Source organism: Rissa tridactyla, chromosome 2, assembly GCF_028500815.1.
Source record: "Rissa tridactyla isolate bRisTri1 chromosome 2, bRisTri1.patW.cur.20221130, whole genome shotgun sequence".
Lineage (NCBI taxonomy): Eukaryota > Metazoa > Chordata > Aves > Charadriiformes > Laridae > Rissa > Rissa tridactyla.
In genome coordinates, this window is record NC_071467.1 from 37995761 (window position 1) to 38016172 (window position 20412).

The window sequence follows — 20412 nt, forward strand, 5'->3', positions numbered from 1 at the left end:
GTATGGAAGCTGAGGAAATTTCCTATAGTGGAAGCACGGGGAATGAGTGAGAAAAAAATTCCCAATTTGAAGTTTAAACCAAAGTTCATATTAACTCATTACGATTAGGAGTTTTTAAAGGTTCTCTAATCTGAAATTGCTGAACTGTTTAATAAAGCATGTAATATTAAAATTTCATTAACTGCTAAGAAAAGAATGGGAAGTACGGAGAGGTGTCTCAGTTCTGTAGACGTTTGTGGTTTTTCGAGGTCAATTGTGAGGTGACAAAGATTGACAAAAGAAAATATTTAATAGAGTGAAAACAACCTGTTAAAGCCCACAGTTGTGCTGTACTGACCCACTTCTTGATAAAATGGCAGAAGCTGGGTGTTGATAAATACAAACTCTTCCATATGAGTGGAAGAGGGGAAGTGGAAGAGGAAATCAGTCTAAATTGTACATGCACAAACACAGGCTCTAAGTAAGACTTTTATCATTGAGGGGGAAAGAATTGGATGATGTGAATGATTCCATCAAAATACTGATTCCTTTGTCAAAAAGACAAATACAAAAACAATGGAGAAAAAAATGAAGCTGTTACCGCTTTATAAAGATACCGTGCATTCCATGTGTAGTTACGTTCTCTGCTGCCTTCGGAAGAGGCAGTGGACTTAGAAATGATGCATTAGAAGTCAACAGTGATGATTGAAAATATGGAATGTCTTCCAGAAGAGATCAAGCAGACTATGCCTCTTGTTCCCTGAGGGGAAAAAATGAAGAAGATGGACGTAAAGGAAGTTTGTAAGATTTTAAGTGAGAGAGAGAAGAGAGAATGATTGATTGTAATTTCTTGTCATGCAGATCTGGAGATCCTGTAAAGAACTCAGCTTATTTAAAGTAATGCAAAAAAAATACTCTTTTCTGCAGCTTATAATTATGTTGATCCCAGAAGTTTAAATGGTTTAAGAAGTGATTAAATGAAAATTTAGCGAGAGTTGTCAAACCTGCAGGAACGGTCTTCGTGCAGGAAGAGTATAAGCCGCAGATGGGTAGATGCTGGTAGGAGGGGACTATTGCAGCATTCTTGCCCTGCTTTTATGATCTGCATTTAATTAAGCATATGCTGTTGGCCACTTGTGAAAGCATAATATGAGCTAGATATCAAAGGTTTAAGAAAAATTTGCTCTTCTTGTATCTTTCTTTCCAATACAGTCTGGTGGTTTTAGGTTTGATTTCTGTGTTTGTTCCCCGGTTCTCAAAGTTTACATGAGCTTTTGGGCTGGGTAGTGCAAAAGCTCAAAAATGTTTATGCTAAATTTTCTTTATTATTATGTTATATATTAAAATGCATGTTAAACTACAAAGGAAAAAGAAATCTGTGTTCTTAACTAAGTGGACTAGAGCTACTGCATGCAAAGTGTCTTATGACATGGAATGATGATGAAAATACCAGCTTCCTCGGAATGGCATCATGAACTGAAGATACGCTAATTCTGGAATTAAACTTTGTGAGTAGGTGTAAAAAGCTGTGTTATATCTGAAGTAGGAAGAACAGAATGCTTGTATAACACAAGGAGAGCTCAACTGCTGCAAAATACCCTGCAGCTTTATTTTCCAGTTTATATTTGGTTAGGCCTTAAAAATTTCATACATAAATAACCCAAGTACATAAGTGAAAAAATAGTCTTTTTTCTTTGTTTGAATTTCTGTCATAATTCCTGTAAATACAGCACTTTATGTTTACAACTGTAATAATGTTGTTAAAATGTGAGAGTATTGATGCTGAGGAAAAATTGAGAAAGTGGCTTTGTGACATAAACTAGTGTTTCTCGTTCATCTGTTACGAGGTTGTTGATTCTGTGATGGGAGCCTAAACTCTTGAAACAGGACTGAGTTAAAGAGTAAGATGCTTAAGGTTAGGGGCCTTCGTATGTGTCAGATCTCTTGTATTCCACTGATGATATTGATCAGCTCTCTGCTGGCTTTGGAGAATGCCTGGTCAATCCCGAAGCACGCCTCCCTGCTGCTCTGCTGCACACCTTCCTCCGCTGTTGATTGCACTGACAACTGGCACTTAGAAGAGGTCAGGCAGATAGCACACATAAAAACACAGAGGTTCAAACATCTTATTTATCAAACCGAATCCTACCTTGAATAGGACATTTTGTGTTTTTAGATGTAGCTTCTGTTGGATGTTTGGGATGCCAATTAAAAATGTTAATTAAATTTTAAGAGTTACTCAGAGATCTGTTCCTGTTAAACCTCTTATTTATCACATTGTATGACTGCAAGTGACTGCTGAAGAGGTGTTCGCGTGTAACAAGTCTTTTGGAAACGTGTAGAGTCAAGTCATAGAGGCATCTAGATTGAACGGGACCTGTGGAGATCATGTGGAGATCATCTGCTGAAAGCAGGGCCTTAGATCAGGTTGAGAAGCCCCGTCAAGCAGTAGTGGAAGTAATTCCAGTGAGGCAAACTCTACTGCTTCTCTGTGCGGCCTGTTCATTGTTTAGATGTTACCAAAGGTAATAAATAGGCAGTGGTACATCAGACTGTGCAGAAATTTCTCTCTTGCAGGGACGGATATGGTGGAAGAATCAAGCAATTACATTGCAGAGGAGTGAGATAATTTCTTACTATCAGGTCTTTGTGTTTTTGAGTCAGGCTGTTCGTGTTTGCCTGCTTTGAACTTAAAGGTCAGACTTAGAGATGATCGTCAGAGAGAAGCTCATTGTGTCCTTTTAGATGAGTTATAAATCACAGGATTTTGTTCTGGATATATTTAATTTCAGAGATGCTTTTTCAGACAGATGGAAATGATTTGATTGAAAACGCTTTCCCTATTTCGAATGTAATTTTGTGTCTGCAAAATTTGTTTCTGCTTCTGTCATCTTTGTATTTTGGCAGAAATTTACACTTTTCCAAGCAGTGTATGAAGGATGTTCTTGAGTTTCTGATCTTAAAAATGAAGGAGACATACTCTGTTGGGGATGGTGGTGAGGAAGGCCAGCTTGACATGAAGAGGCACAATATGCATCACCACAAGCTTCCTTTCTTTGTAAGAAATTATGATACACTTCTTTCTTATCTGACATTGATACATGATACAATTCTTTCTTATCTACCCATTTTCACCAGAAATACCATACATAATCAATTCTTCCATTTGCCTGCATTCACGAGTTGCAATTTTACCTTAAAAATAAAAAAGAAGAATCTATGGTGTGTTTGAGTAGACAGGAGTACTTTTCATGAAGAGTTTATCAGCATATCTGCAACAGTGGTAGAGGCTGGAAATTTATTAGTATTCTGATTACATGTTCAGTCATGACCTATCTTCTGATTCAAGCTATTAGTTAAATGGTTGTGGTGTTTCTTATGTTCGGCTGAGTTAAAACTTCCTCTTCGAGTTATAGATTACATCTAGGGAGTAAAAATCATATTATATATGGAGATGGGGTGTCTGTGCATGCATATATACATATATAGAAAAAAAATGAGAGATATATAGTCTTAAATTTCTGCTTTCTACTGAGAATCTGAAATGGCTATTTTATATTGAGTGCTCAAAGGGAAAAATATAAAGACATAGATCCAAGTTAATTTCTTAAAGCACCAGAAGAACTGAGGCTGCTTTTGGCCGTTCTACATTTCAGAGGGCAATGTATCAAGCTGCTGTGGCAAATTAAGATTATAGATGATTCATCATCTCTAGAACTAGGCAGATGCGTTTCACAATCTAAAACAGCAGAGCTACTGGCTTCCTTGTGGTTTTGAGAAAGCATAAACCCACCACGCTCTGGGAGTTCTTACATGCAGTACAAGCTACAATTTTGCTGACCGAAGCAAATATTCACTCAAATGAACTAGTGAATATTTTAGAAAATTGGTAGAGGAGGAATGGCTGTATTGAGTCTCTCTTCAATACATCCTATTGAGAATTTTTGCCTGTCCTGATTTTTCACTGTTTTCTCTTTGATGAATATGCTGAGAAACTGATGTGTCCCATCAGTTGGATCAGGTAAACAATGGGGGGTGGGGTGGGAGGCCAGTTATCCAGTTATCTTGCACTGACTATTCTAGGGAAAGCGGTGGAGTTACATATTATTTCAAACCATTAAATTCTATCACCCCTCAAAGTTTACTCTCCCCCCCTTAAATTTGAAAACTAATTCAATTAGTAGATTCCTGACTCTTTCTAGTGGAACTATAGGTACTTCTAAGAACTTGACATGCATAGAGTGCTTTGTAACGTTGGGCTGCAATAACAGAGGGGATGTAAATATAAACTCGCTTCTATAAAGAATTATGCCGATTATAATCCCTATTTTATGAAATTTGTAATTGGTAATTAGTTTCTTTTGCCTTGTTGTGGGTTACTTAGATGGCAATTGTGATTCTTGGCAAGAATATTTGAAAAATCAATTATGGAGGCAGAAAAGCCGGGGGAGGGGGGGGTTGTCTCCAAAGACTTGTGATGCTTTTCTTAGTCCAGCATGTTGGTATTTTCATGAGACAGTTGGTAACAACCTTTTTGTATACTGATCTGTATATTGTATACCATTGTACTCAGTTGGTAAAATTGCTTTTTCTGTAAATTACAGTTATTCTGATCTGAATAATTGTAGTATATCCTTTGATCAGACTCTTATAGGGGGTCTGTCTTAATCTGGTTGTTTCTCTGCAGTGTTTTGTCGTCCTTATTCTTTAGTAAAGAAATAAATTACCTCCCTCGACACATGGTTTCATGTTGAATTTAATTTTCTGTTCTTTCTGTGATTCCAGTCTGTTACACTTAACACCCCATATTTCCACAGCAGTAGCAGTAATCCTGGCTAAAGCTTTTGTTTTCTTCCCCATCCCACCCTTAGCCACATGGTAAAACCAGATGAAGGAACTGATCCATATTTTTTAAAAAAGTTTTAAACTTTAACTTAAAAGCTTCAACTTCTACTTTCTTAATCCAGTGTCAGTTTTCAACTGGTAAGAGCCCTCTGCAGTTTTATAGGAGGCATGCGCAGACAGTTGTGCAGGCATAATATAGATGACATAATCAGCAGGAAAGGGATGTTAATTGTCAAGATTTGTGCCCTTTAACACAACTGAACAAGTTTTTCTTGCTGAGAAGTCTTTCTTTGTTCTGAGTAGTAGCTGACTACTCTGTATACACACATCCCTTACTTAACAAAGAAACATTATTGTCTTTGCAAAATTACTTCATTATAAAAAATTCTAATGCTGATGAAACATAGTGGCTAAACTTCATACAGTTTTGCAGTGTATTTATTCCAGTGCGCTTGTGGGCATACACTGCAATCAATGGGCAATTCTGTTCCAGCTCTTCCTTCCTGAAACATGTGATGCACATGAGGTGTGGCAACTCGTGATGACGCAGCTCTACAGTGAGTTGAAATGGCTCACTGACCCATTAGAAACTAAATTATCAACCTATTGAAACTTTGTGCCTTTGTAGTGATGTGTAAGGAGTGTGCAAGTAAGCATGAAGAGACATATGGAATAGGAGGAACCACCTCTTTTCGTGGTCACCCACAGTTGGATTGGATTAAAACGTATTGGAAAACTGCACCTTTAAGCAAGATCCTTTCTATAATCTGGTTAGGTGCCTATGTATTTGGTGAGCAGCCAAATTGCTTGTATACTAATGCACCTTTTCAGCAACTCGTTCTGCGGGTTCTAAGCGTGAAACCAATATGCAGGGCTAGTGGGAAGAGGTATCAAAAAAGGCTAAACCAAGGTATTTGAAAGGTATGCCCTGCTTGATTAAATAAATGTAGATGGCTATCCTCCTCTTGTAACTGTGTTTAAAGTTGTATATACAGAGTCCACTTCCATTCTTTGATTTTGATCCAAGTATAAGAAATGTCTTTAAGGGGTGAAGACACAAGTTTGAATACTGCTGGAGTTTGCTGTACATTTAAGGATGGGAGATCCATATAATACTGAGGGGAAGCAGAGGGATTTCCTGCTGCAGAAAATGAGCTTTTCAGCCACAAGTTAGAATATAAATGCTACTAATAATGACTACAATTCAGTTATCCTGGGCAATGTGTGACCTATATGTCTGCACCCTTCCTCTTCTTCCCGAGTCAGTGAAGCAACTTGACAGTAGTTTCAACTTGGTTTAGCAAGTAGAAAGATTATTACAGAAAATCTAGTCATAAAGCCCCATTGGATCGAATAATTCTGAATTAATTTTAAGCAGAATGAGGTCCCTAGAGTAGTCTCTTCTTTTGCGTAGATTTGCCAGTGATTCTGTTTGAAAATGTCATACCTAATGAGCTGAAGGAGCAGGTAGTAAGGTTGCCTGAGGTGGAGATGGGTTGTGCATTCAGGTTTCTGAAGCTACACCAGAGTTGCATATTCCTAAATGATATTATATCACGAGCAGGGATGGCGAGAAGCTGTAGCTCTGTATGAATGACTGTCTAAAAAGAAAATTAACTGAGAAAATTGCTTCACAGATAAAAAGCCCAATAAGGATCGTCAGACATATAGTTACTGATTTTGGAATCACAGGTGGAGAAATACTTCAGTAAGATTTGCTGTAAACCTTTAACATACCTAACGGCATAAGAAGTAATAACAACATACAACGTACCTTTCTTATATTAGTACTCTCTTCAGAGGATTAGTGTCTTCTGAAATTGAAGCACCTAATCTACACAAAGTTTGTGTTCGTTGCTTTTGGGTTTTTACTTTGTACGTTCTCATGAATATTCTGTGCATGCTTCAAAGGTTGCTCCTCTGTGTTTTTCTAAGCTAATGAGATATGACTTAGTATTTCAGTTGATTAGAGGGTTTTAGGGTTTTGTAGAGCACAACAAGAAGGACCTACATGGAGTTTCATTAAGAGTTGTCAGACTCAAAATATAACTGCTGTTTGGAATGCCGCTTCTTAACTAGTGCGATTAGTCTGTGCTTCCTTAGTTATTCCCTCAATACCTGTAAACATAAAGTTGCAGCAGCATAATACATTGGAATGGAAAGCAAGTGGAAGTGTTCAAACATCTACTCTTAAAGTTGTTTTGTTTATCTGTACAAGAATTATTTGCTATAATTTAAACGCTACATGAAGACCACACCAGTGTCTTAAATCTGCATGGAGCTTTGCTGTTTTCCATCCATGTGCTGTAGCTGTGTGAGCTGCAATCTTGCAGGTAGAGGAAACCAAGTAGAATGAAAGGTTAATTGACCCCAGCAAACAACAACAGTCACAAGAACGTAGCTGAGGGTCTATGCTGAAGACTGGGCTCGGGAATTTTGAGGGGAAAGAAACACTCGTGGTATTCTACAAGGGGGAAAATGTACACAGGTGAAATTCGCACTTTGCTATATGTGCTTGTGTTTGTATTTTTTCCAGTCCTTTTTCTCTTCAGGTTATCTTGCGGGATTAAAACAAAGAACAAAACCTGCACTCCTAAAGAGGCTATCAGCCTCTTCATGGACTCCCACAAATAGGATTTTTTGTCCATTTTATAGTCACTGTGTTCAGGAGGATTTGAGGGAAGGGAGGAGAGATGCCTGTGCATCCTGGAAGCTATGATGGAGAAAGCCGTTTATAGGATTTTCAGGAAGACACAGTGCTATGATATGCATCTTTGGAATACCATTTAAGGAACAATTTCAGCTTGCATAGAGAGTGGTTTCTTCTGCAGGCTACCTGAAATACCGATCATTTCAGTACCATCTTCCTATCATGGATTCCCATACACTATTACCAGTTTTAGGCAAATTAACCTGATTTGATAATCTAGGAGAATCACAGAATTGTACTAAACTGTTTAGTTATTCTATGGTAATTTGAAATCCCAGTTTGGTTTTTTATAAAGCTTTCATTTTTTGTCTGTTTGCCATTTACTTACACTGATACGGATTAACATTCAGGGTAGATGTATTAAAAGTTACTGAAAGTTAATAACACTGCTACAGTTAAGAAAGAAACGGCGAGGAAAATAGCATAATCTAAGTTTGCTAGTTACTCTTCACTATACATCTTCAAAACAAGAAAACATATTGAAACTGGAGTAGTTTGGTTTGTCAGAGTTAGAAGTGTTGTGTGAGGCAGAGGCTCTGTCAGAGCAAGAAGAGTGATCAGCTGGAAGCCTGGAGAAGACTTCTATGCAGTGTGTGTGCTTGACACCCCTTTGTCTCTTACCAAATCCTCAGCTTTGTGTAAGACCTGTAAGGGTTTTGGATGTTATGAACAATGTTTAGGTGAGAACCAAGTGCAAATTTGCAGCATGTATCTTTATGAAACTAGCTGTTTTTTCTTAGACATACTGACGTTGCAGAAGTTGCCCACAGAGATCATCGCGTCGTCATAGTCTGAATATGGTGGACCTTGAGTTGAAAATGGCTGTTTCTCCAGTTCTGTTGTTTGGACTCCTGATACCTAATTATTTTGGTTTTTTTCTGAAGTCTGTTATTTACTTTTCATAGAATCATAGAATCTTCATGGTTGGAAAGGACCTTTGAGATCGTCGAGTCCAACCATACACACACAAAAAAAACCCCTACAATCTCTGTCACTAGAGCATGCCCTGAAGTGCCAAATCTACATGTTTCTTAAATACCTCTAGGGATGGTGACTCAACCACCTCCCTGGGCAGGCTGTTCCAGTGCCTGACCACTCTTTCAGTAAAGTAATTCTGCCGCAACTTCAGACCATTTCCTCTGATCCTGTCATTATTCACCTGGGAGAAGAGGCCAACACCCACCTCTCTACAACCTCCTTTCAGGCAGTTGTAGAGGGCAATGAGGTCTCCCCTCAGCCTCCTCTTCTCCAAGCTAAACATGCCCAGCTCCCTCAGCCTCTCCCCATATGACCTGGTCTCCAGACCCCTCACCAGCCTGGTAGCTCTCCTCTGGACACGCTCCAGCACTTCAATGTCCTCCTTGTACAAAGGGGCCCAGAACTGAACACAGTACTCGAGGTGAGGCCTCAACAGTGCCGAGTACAGAGGCATGATCACTTCCCTAGTCCTGCTGGCCACGCTATTCCTGATACAAGCCAGAATGCTGTTGGCCTTCTTGGCCACCTGGGCACACTGCTGGCTCATGTTAAGCTGGCCGTCCACCAGCACCCCCAGGTCCTTTTCTGCCGAGCAGCTTTCCAGCCACTCTTCCCCAAGCCTGTAGCGTTGCATGGGGTTGTTGTGACCAAAATGCAGGACCTGGCACTTGGCCTTATTAAACCTCATACAGTTGGCCTTGGCCCATTGATCCAGCCTGTCCAGGTCCCTCTGTAGAGCCTTCCTACTCTCGAGCAGATCAACACTCCCACCTAGTTTGGTGTCATCTGCAAATTTACTGAGGGTGCACTCAATCCCCTCATCCGGATCATCAATAAAGATATTAAACAAAACTGGCCCCAGTGTTAATGCTTAATTTAATGTTCATTGTTCATGTTCATAAATTCAATGTTAATTTAATGTGTTAGTGTTCAGTGTTAATGCTTCCTGTACCTTAGCTGAATAGGTAAAAGACTTCTTATTTTTAACACTGCTTGAAGCTAAGAGATAGCACATATCAAGAAAAGAAACAAGTTTTGAATATTTATTTAGAAATATATTCTAAAAAACCTTTTTGGGGGAAAACTTCCTCAGTATGATCTGCCTGGAATTCTGTCTCTTTGAGGGAGAGATTGTTTTGGGGACATTTTTTATTCCTGTCACATTTATATGGCTTTAGTGTTGTGAGTTCAAACTTGTTAATTATTTTTTTTAATTAAGCTATCAACATATTTGTAATAATCTTATTACATAGTTGGGAATATAGTTAATTAAAGTTCTCTTCAAATAAATATTGAATTTGTAGTTTTATATTACTTACAGTCTAGCTAACTTTATCTTACAGTTTTAAATTTAATTTAGACTGCTGGATCTTAGAGGGTTTTCGTATACCGTGACATGGAGAAGGACAGTTTCAGTATTGTTAATGATGAAAAATTTGGGGGTTTTTAATCCCTCGGTTGCCACAATGTTTTGTATGATATTGGAGACAGTCACTAGAATACTTTGATGGAAGGAAGCAAACCAAGTCAATTCAAGCAAAGCCTTTAATGTTCTAATAGGATTTCACTTTTTTTTTTTTCAAATATAGATATCGATATAATTTAAATTTCTCTTCATTGCATGTTCCTTGGATCTCATCCACCTGCTCTGACTTGAAAGAATTGTATTCAAATGGCGTCCTTCTCACAGTAGTCTTCTAAGGTATAAATGATGTGAGCTCCAAACGTTGACTTTATTTCCTTGGAATATTGCAGCCTGTGCTGCTTTGGCTGGTTCTACGTTCTGATTACCTAGGATGGTTACAATTCTTTAAAATGCTGCTCCTTACTAGCTTAAATTCATTATATATTTAATACCCTTTTTTTGTTGTTGTTATAATATGGTTATGATTTTTTGTCATCTGCATACATTTTTGGCATTAAGAAGAATTAGAAAATCCGATTTTATTTTTTTCAATACTAAGTGGAAGAGTAGCTGCTTCTGCCACTTCCCCAGTGAGCAGAGGAACAGGCGTATACAGTTTGGATGTAATTTTTATGAAGTAATTTCTTTTTTTCTTTTTTACAGTGAAAATGCAGGGTATTTTCTGTTCCAATCAATTTACTTTCAATTACGTAAATAAAGTTTAATTCTGATGTTTACTCTGAATATTAGTCTTGAGATGTGCAGATCCTTGTAGAATTGAGACTTACTCATGTGCTTCTCTGGCGGGCAGCGTCAGTTGTTTGGAATACCGTATTGTGGGAATGTAATATGCTCTTGTTTTAGAACACAATTCTGATGCAAGAATAGAAAAAATATCATGTGATATATGTATTAAATGCTTTTAAGTGTGGGGGGTTTTCCTAGCCTCATACTTTGTAATGGAATTGTGGAGTATTTTTCCATTTTATCGTAAATAGTCTACCCTTTTTCCAATAGCAAGTTCCACAAGAATTCTCCCTCTAATGTACAACTTGATATTGAGCTGATACCGTAGAACTTAGCTCTCTCTACCATTCCTGAAGGCAACCATTTAGTTATCCCTTACTTCGTGAGAATGTTATTGGTAACTCTGGCCAAAGTATAACTGTAGAATATTTACACTTTGCATGTTATTACAGCATATTTAGGTAGGCAGGAGGAAATATTAGCTGTAGATAACCTAGAGGAGAGGGTCTGTTTCAGATGTGGGGGGATGTTGGCATGGGAACCAAGGGAATAATCCAGACATAAACAAATTTGAAATGGGAACTGGGGACACCCTTGAGTGTAGTTAAGGTTTAAATCATCCTTTGAATTGGATTAGTGAGGCAAACAAGCGAATCAGTTCTAAGTTGGAGTCTGATGAGCGTTATAGACCAGTTAAGACAGTATTGTCCACAGCACCTGCTTGGGCCATTGTGACCCCGCTGATTAGGTGTTACTGTCCTTACAGAGAGACTGGTTAATTTTATAGTTGCAAATGAGATTAGCTGGTTATAAGGTGTTAAAGGGAGAAAAAGAAAACTAGAAACTCGTTTGGTTTTTTTCATCATAGAAACGATGAGCAGAAGAGGATAGGGAAAAGTGTTGAAATGACATGCTGAAATAATGAATTGAAGTTGGAGAGGTGAGAATGGAATTACGGATACCTGTTGTGGTGGTTTACCTCCAGCCAGCAGCTAAGCCCCATGCAGCCACTCAGTGGCTGGTATTGGGGAAAGAATTGAAAGGGTAAAAGTGCAAAAACTTTGGGTTGAGATAAATACAGTCTAAAAAGAAAAAAAAAAAGAAGGGGGAAGGGGGGCAAGAATAAAGAAAAACAAAACCGGGAAACAGAAATGATGCAAAAAAAGCAGACAACCAATGTCCAGCCAGTCCCCAGGCAAAGTCAGGTAAACTCCCCTCTTCCCCTGTGCCACGCTCCCCACCCCGCCCTGGTTTTTATTGCTGAGCATGACACCGTACGGTACGGCATGTACCTTTCGTCAGTTGGGGTCAGCTGTCCCGGCTGTGTTGCCGCCTAACTTCTTGTGCACCCCCAGCCTGCTCGCTGGTGGGATGGTGTGAGAAGCAGAAAAGATGCTGCGTGAGCACTGCTCAGCAATAACTAAAATATCTCTGTGTTATCCACACTGTTTTCATCCCCAGTCTAAAACACAGTGCTATACAAGCTACTATGAAGAAGATTAACTCTCTCCCAGACGAAACCAGTATACCTGTGTAAGAAAGGTCTTAGACCTTTTCAGGCAACTTCTTTGGAACGATGATAGTCTGTACAAGTGTAGGTGAAATAGCGAATTATGTTGAAACTAACATACGTCGCTCATTTTACCTGCTTTGTGGAACATTTGATGCATACCATTGTAAAATTGCAAAATAATGCGTCTCTTTGATCAGCTCTATCTTCTGTGTGCAAAAGCCACATATATTTCCATTAATTCTGTGGTAGAGCTCTATAAAGAGATCTTCGTATGGAGCTGTGTACAAAAGTAAGAGTTCAGAGGGGATTTATTTTGTTATTTCTGCTGCACTTTATTTAAGAGTACTAAATATACCCTAGTTAATTCCAGTTTAGGACACATCATCCTTTCAGTACCATAGAATTATCTGAGCTATCTTACACAGTAATTCTGTGTTTACATCACAGATAATGCTGAGAGAGACTATGGAAGCTGTACTCCTTTTTTCCAGTCTTCCCGCCCTTTCCAGTGTCTTGCATCTTCTCTTGCTCTTCCTTGAACGGTGATGCTGAGATGATAAGCTTTTCCAGTTCTTGAATCCTCTCCTTTGTGGTCTTGTGTGTGTGTTTTGGAGAGGCAGAGAGAAAAATAAGGAAGCAGCCTATGTTTTCAAGCCTGTTTTCATCTGCTTTTCATCTCCTAATCTTCTGTTTTGCACGGATTCCTTTTTCCCATTTAAAATAATGTATCAGGTAGTGTTTTGGTTCATCTGTTTTTAACAGATTATTTATCTATCATGAGAATTGTTAGTTACCTTTATTATAATCTGTTTTTCTGCTGATAATGCTTCTTGCGTTTTGTATCCTTCCTACTGGATGTGGTTGTTACATGACCATGAAATTCCCCTGTGATTAAGTTGTGTTTTGGAGTGGAGAGCAGCGGGAGCGATTAGACAGTGAAGGAAATCAGGTTTTCTCTGTTCTCAAAGGTAAAAGTAAAGCTTAAGTCTGCTGTCTACCTCATTCATAGTAACGGTATCATATTGTGTGCTTATCTGTCATTTAAAATATTTTAGTCTTTAAATAACTTATATTGGCTGCTGTAAGAACCTTTCTTTTTATTTAACAAAGGTTATAAAATCGGTAGTTTCACATTAATAGTCTGATGCAGTGCTGCTTGAAATGGGTAGTAACATTTAATTAGATTGACACTTGCATAAGCTCTTCCCTCGTAACTGTAGTATCCTTCGTTCACTTACAAAAATTTCCTTTTTCTGATGTGAATTGTTGTGACCTATTCTGAAGACAATCTCTTGTTGTATTTTAGGAAAGAATAGTGGTAATTTCTTAGAATTACAGCAGTGCAATGAGGGTTCTAAGCAACTCTGGATGTTGTTTTATTATTTTGGTAATCTTTGCGAGTACTGTTACAGTTTACAAAGGAGAGAATAAATTCAGAGATAATCTGATGTAGCATCAAGATGACAGCTAGCTGGATTTGTTATGTTATTTTAGTTCAGGAATAAAACGAGTGAGTGCAAAGCGGAACCGCTCTTTCTGATCTTTCTTTTCCTGAATGTTATTTTACGTTTGTCTGTTTGCCAGGGACTGTCTTTGTTCATTTAGTGCTTTCAGCTCAAGAAATTTCCTTACGCATATAGTTTAACCACTGGTTTGGAACCTGTAAATTTGACCGGGGTGTCTGAATACTCACCTGCTGTCACGTCCACTTTAAGGAGCGCCGGTAGAATATATGTGTTTGGGGCATGTGCTGTCTTTTACTGGAAAAATACTGTTGTTCATGGAGAGAGGGAGAGGGGTGGGGAGCTGAGAACTGCTTGCTTGTACTTCCTTAAGCAATTTTCACACTTACTCAGTACTCACAACTGTTTCTATTCTAAACAATGAACAAGTTCCACTATAATTTGCACTTTCCCTAGGGGAGGAGTAGTTAGCCTCAGGGGGTTAGTGTTCCAGTGGCATGGTGCAGGCTGAGAAGGGCAACCAGAATTGGACATGAAGTGGAGCTTCACATTCATGTTGCTTTATTTATAGCAATAGTCTGAAATAATTCTTTTTCTAGGTTTGTTTGTTGGGTTGTTGTTTTTTTTCCCCCCCTAGTCAAAGCATAGAATAACTTGTAAATGCACAAATCTTGGTGTTGTCTATAGAGTAGTTGACTCCTGTACCTAAGTGATCTTAAGTAAAACTGTTAAATAAACTATTGTGGTTTTTTCAGGTTATTAAAATCTGATGAAATTGTAAATTGAAATCTGCGCTTTAACAAGTTTATGTTGATTATTGTATCTTGAATTGAAAAGAACATCCTTCTTCATATTAAATATCATAAAATGAGTTGTAATCTTGAATTATAATTTAAATATAAAACAGAAATGTTCATTAGCAAGATTTAAGTTCAAATTTTATAACTATAAGTGGTTTCTAAATGTGTGTTAATCATTTTAAACAACTTAATGTATAAAAAAGAAGGATTTAAAGGAGTTGTAGTCACTGAAACAAATTTGAATTCAGTAAGACACGATTTCTGCTTCCGTGTTGGATGTCTGCCCCCCGCCCCTTTTTAATCCCACTACTCTAGCACCTTGTGTCATTTTATGGGAAAAATTTATTAATATTTCATTGCCCTTATTAATGGGATTACTATGTGAGCAGAGCATTAGGATTCCCTTAGTTTCTGTAGTCTACTGTGTTTTATTCTGTGTTCAAAATACTTGGGTATTGGGCAAGAATCTGCTCGGTTTTGTCGCTTTAGTTGGAAACTTTGAACTCAGAAGCTGTTCTTCAGTTGTCTCTGTTGGTTGTTGGTGGTGTTTGTTGGACAGACTTTAGAGCATCTCAGGGACGAGAGTTGCTGGGTGTGGATGCTAAGGTGGGAGGTTAAATAATAAAAGGTATGAAGATGCTGGAAGGGAAGAAGAGTTTCTTCTCCTCCCTTTCAGTCAGGACTTCAGGACTTGAAAACAGTTTTCAAGCGAAGCGAGTAAATGAATCAAGGGTCATAATTTGATAGGAAGGAACTATAAGACTTATTCTTGTTGTTATTGTTACTTATTGAGGAATATTGAACATCTGGAATATGGAATTACTTTCATGTTTTGTCTAGTCCTGGGTAACACAGATTTGAACCACTTCTGGACTGTCTGGTTCTTGGATGAACCACCAACCTCTGGGTTTTACTGGGGGTAAACAGGAGCATCAGTCATATCAGAAATAAGACTTCGATTTTAGGTTGACGTGCATTCCTAATGTTCACTTTTCTTGATGTCTATTAGTAAACATTTGATACTGGTGATTTGTGATAAAATATCAAACTTGGTAACCTGTGTTATGTAATTGAGTCAATATGACTGAAATGGGAAATGAGGGATAGGACACAGACGAAGTGTGCTTTTGCTGCATGGGAGCTTAGTTAGAAATACTCTTTTTTTTGTCAGAATCAATTCGTGCCACTAGTTTAAAGTTTATACACAAAAATCAAAGTAATTGTTGTTTTTAATTGATCGTGGTTTTGCATGTTTGAGCAGGACTTGATCTTGGAATTTATTTCCCAAGGTGATTTCTTAAAACATATATATATTTTTTCATACTTATCCTGTACATTTTATTTCAAGAATGTATTTCTGCAACATTGGAAATCTTAGTCTTTATGGAATTTAAGTATGCTAAATAACTAGACAATACAGACCAAAGTACTCTTGGAATTGAAGGTGTTCCCTAAAATTAGTTTCAGTAATTTAAAATTACTTTTAAAATGTATTGTGAAAAATTACTTAGAATATCTTGCCACAGCATCAAACTATTAGTCCTTCTGTTTTAATATATTTTGAAATAGTATGAAATAGAGGTGCTACAGACTGGTTTTTTCCTTCCTCTTTAGTCATTACTGTGGTGTCTAGTACTGTTTAAAACAAAAGATAATTATTAGTCACCAAGGTTTCATGTAAGAATCAGCATAGTGGTTTCCTTATTTTTCTGTATAATCCATGTTTAACAAGCAGTATATCCTTTATTGATTAAGAGTTTTAATACTATTTGTGTTTTCCTCATTATTTCTATATACATGAGCTGTGAAAAGAGCTTGCTAATGTCTTGGCAGAAACATTCTAGGGATGTGGTGTTTACCTGGCATGATTGGATATAAATTTAAGTATTAAGTTTTGAATATAGATTTGTAAAGTAATTTTGATACAGTTTGCAGCCAGTACAGGTAAAGAGTAGAAGGTCTTATGAAACTGCTTATAAACATGTATTTTCTGTTTTAAACTAATGCTGGTTTCAAATGTTTGCCTAAATAGTTTTGCTTTCCAGTTGTTTTCAGTTATTTAATTTTATATCTGTGGTTATGATACCATTTCCATAACTATACCTTTGTTTCATTTTACAGAGGAAATAAAGGCTGAAACAGAAAAGCAAAGGTATGTGATAGTTCATTGTATTGAGTGATAGTGTGCTTTTAACTTCTTAAAATGTGTATCATACTTATTCTGCATTGGGAGTATGGGCTCTCTCTGAAAAGTATTTTCAATGTATTTCGCAAGGTTGGTGGTATCTGGAAACGTGCTAAAAGTGCTGCCTTCTGTGACTAGCTGTTATGGTGCAAGGCATGGGGCTTGGGAGTAGAGGCAGAAGATAGCTTAGCGGGAGAAGGCAGTTTGGCTGGGGAGGGTAGGAATGGGGCTCAAGATTAATAAAAGGTCTTTGTGGATGGCACAGAAAGAAGGTATTGGTGGAGGGACCCGAGCTTAAAAGACTGTTGAAGTGGGTTCAGGGATTTATTTGCCTGTGACGCAAATGAAAGACTTGAACCAAGGGGAGGAGGTTGGGGTGAGAGAGTGGGAATGGGTAGAGAAAACTAGTGTAATTTGAAAAGATAGTGTCTGGAAAGTACCTTGTTAGGGAATAGGTGTAGATATCTGGAGGCAAGTGCTCTACAAGTGAAGGTAGAAGCCAAAACTGACATTCAGCACTCTTTTGCTATCAACAAGTAAATTTTTAAGTATTGGTAAACTGGAATCCATTATTAGTATATAATTACATGTTCCACGGGATCTTCTTCCTCATTTAGTGTACGTTGCTAACCGTGAGTCAGGGCTGTGTGGTAAAGACTGTTTATCCCACTTGGTGAAAGAATCGGATCGGTGGGTGAAACTGATGATGAAAGTGTTCTTATGGCTTAAACAGCTGAGTGCTGCTTGGGGACCTGCATTCTGCCCTGTAACTGAATTTCTGTTACAGAATGATTCAGGCAAATCATTTAAACCACAGCTGTCAAAATTGGATGCTAATGACTTCTGCTTCATCTCCTGGGTATTTGAGCTGAAATCTACAGGTTTAGGTTTGGAAAAGGTACGCGCTTCTAGCTGGAAAGGAAGCCAGAAGATGGCTTTGTTTCAGAAGATGTAAAGGACAATATAATGTCAACTGTGCTGAAAAATTTAGTCTCACAGTTTATCAAATTGGGCACATAAAAAATTAGTAAATGCATCTGACTGAGTCACTCTGCTTCAGTTTCCACCAGCAAAATAAAGTCAGTATCATCAGCTCATAGTAAGGTTGTAAAAATACATTTCATATTTGTGTAGTGTTCAGAAAATGCTGTACCAAGCACCACAAGACAGTCTCAGACAGAAAGTAATAGTGTGGTTTTATAACAGGTTTTACTTAGAGCAGTGTAAATAAAGCAGAAGTCCACATTGTGAAGCACCATAAGGAAAAAATGCTTAACGTTAGATATTCAGTGAGGGATATTTGTTCTGGGCACTGAATAAGGGAAAGGAATACCTGATCCTGTAGTTAAATACCATGCTAAAACTAACGAGTGTGCTGAATTATAATGATTTGTACAAGCATGGCTCAGACATTGCTGAACTTCATATGCTTAAATTCTGTCCTGTTAATATTCTGATATTTTGGGGGGTATAATGTGTATGTCTTACCTGCCTATGTGCATTCTCTAAATAGATTTTGTCTTCTTCACTGCTGTCTTTATTTTGACAGTAGCCTTTTGCTGGTGTGAAGGCATTGCTGGGCTTGGAAACTGTGAATGGGTTTGCCCTATTCTTACTGTAGAGTCAATTTTTTTAGACGTAGTAGAAAATACTGTTTTTTCTAGGCCTTAGAATAGAGAAACCTCTTAGTTTATCCAGTTATTTTCAGCTTCTTACTTCTGTAATTGAGATTTTAATATGCTGAAAAGGAACTTCCAATAATAATTATTCTTTAAATTTTTCTAGTCCCTGTTCAAGGAAACTGATCTCACGGTTAAGCTGGAATGCATCGAAAAATAGATCACTTCCACCTCCCAGAAATTTTGCATGGAAAACTACTTCTTTTGTTTCGTTGTTTGTTTCCTCAACGGAACTGGTGTTTGCTGGTGGGGCGGAGGGCAACGGAATAGAAAAGGACAGGCTGATTTATGTAACCATTACACAGCAAATGCTGCCAAAATAATTTTAAGAATTCATTGTTTGATACATACCTTAGTCTGTTTCTATGGCTGATGCATAAATAACAGCATAATTCATAATTTTTGTGATTGATAGATCCCTTGGTAGAAGAAAGTTTTGTTAGGGACAGTTTCTGATTTCACAGTCTGCTGGAAAACAAAAAACAGCTGAATTAATTTCTTTGCTGACATTAAGAAGAAAAGACCTTTTGGGTTTCTCTTTCCCCTCTCCCTGCTATCCTCTTCCCTTTCATCATCACCAAGGTGATGAGCTTATTGAGTTATCTTTCCAGAAACAAGTGGAGCATCATCTTCCATATTTATTGTTTTGGGCATTTTTCAATAGCTTTCAATTAAGAGAAGCTTCATGCTTCTGCAGTTGCTTCTGTGGCGTGGGTTCTTCATTTTTGTAATTTTAACGTGGCCTGCTTGTTTCTGAAAAATTCTGGTTTTATTTTCAGAGCGCTCTTTTAACCTAATTTTAATGGTTTCAATAGACATAATCACTAGATGAAGAACAGTCTTGTCATAAGACATGAGTCAAGAGATACCGCCCTTCCATTCCTCAGAGAAAGCTTTTATAGAAATTTCAGAGAGGTTTAAGAACATAGAAGAGTCACGTACTCCTCTGCAACTTATCTGATTTGCGGTTTGTCCAAAAGAGCTCTGTTTCCAGCAAAACAATATTGGGCAATAAAGTTATGCATCCAACAGAAAAACAAACCTTTGCTCTTCTTCAGAAAAAAATAAAATAAATTATAAGGATAAATCCTTAAACCTTCAAAAGAAAAATCATTTAGTAGAAAGTAGAGTCTTAACACTAATTAACCACCACTAAGACTTAGAATTTAGGTGCCCTTTTAAAAGCAGCCTAAACAAGGAAGGCTGTTTGAATGTGGTACAAAACATCTTCTCAAGGACAATCCACCTTGCTCCTTGAAAAGCTGAACTTGATAATTTATCATATTGGTCAGTTTAAGGCTCTCTCCATGATCCTTGGCACTGCATTCATTCTTTGGATCTATAGTAGACTGTTAGCAATTAATTCTTCTTTTTAAGCAACGTGAAAAACCTGTATTTTCTACCATCTGCATTCCTTGAAGCATCTGATTTAATTTGCAACAAATGCATAGGGCCTGGATTTGAAATAAGTTGTTCTGTAAAGATTTATTTTAATTACTGCAATAAATTTGTATTATTTCACTACAGAATACAAAATCATACTCTTTTTTTTTTTTAATGCCATTTATACCACTGTGTAAATCAGTGTAGTTTACCTTTTATATAAAGAATGCTTTATATAAAGGTCATGAGGTATTCTCTGAAATGAAAAATCCGAACATCTTGCTTTGAGTCATAGGCAAACTGCATTGATGCACACAAATTACTGAAAAATTACCCATTCTTTATTGTCCTGTGTAGCTAAGTATTAATGAGTGTGCCTCTTCTAAAGGTGCTTTAAGCAGTAAGAATTCACCGGCTAATAATTTTCTCAAATTTTGTACAGTTAGTCATTTTGGATACATTGCCCAAGTGAGTTACATTGGTAACCACGGAACTCTTAAATTGTGTGGTGTCATCTGAAGCACAGATAGATAGAGCAAAGTTTGGGGTTTTTTTTGTGTTGGGTTTTTTTTGTTTGTGTGTTTTTTCCCTGAGTAGGTCCAGGATTGAAGTTCAGATAGGATTTAATCTCCAAAATTGAAGTATTTTCTCTAAAGTACTGAACCAAATTCATATCGTAATACAGGGGTTGAGCTGTTCTTAGATGTCAGGGTCATGAAAATTTT

The 20412-nt window shown here is 37.5% G+C and overlaps 1 protein-coding gene across 1 annotated transcript in view; it reads left to right on the top strand.

Moving 5' to 3' along the window:
* The window catches only part of ARFGEF1 (ADP ribosylation factor guanine nucleotide exchange factor 1), a 95916-nt gene that overhangs the window by 15178 nt on the left and 60326 nt on the right, over positions 1-20412 (top strand). The window contains exon 2 of the mRNA XM_054192994.1: positions 16562-16592. Coding sequence (XP_054048969.1) covers positions 16562-16592 — 31 coding nt within the window. The remainder of the gene's footprint in view (positions 1-16561; positions 16593-20412) is intronic.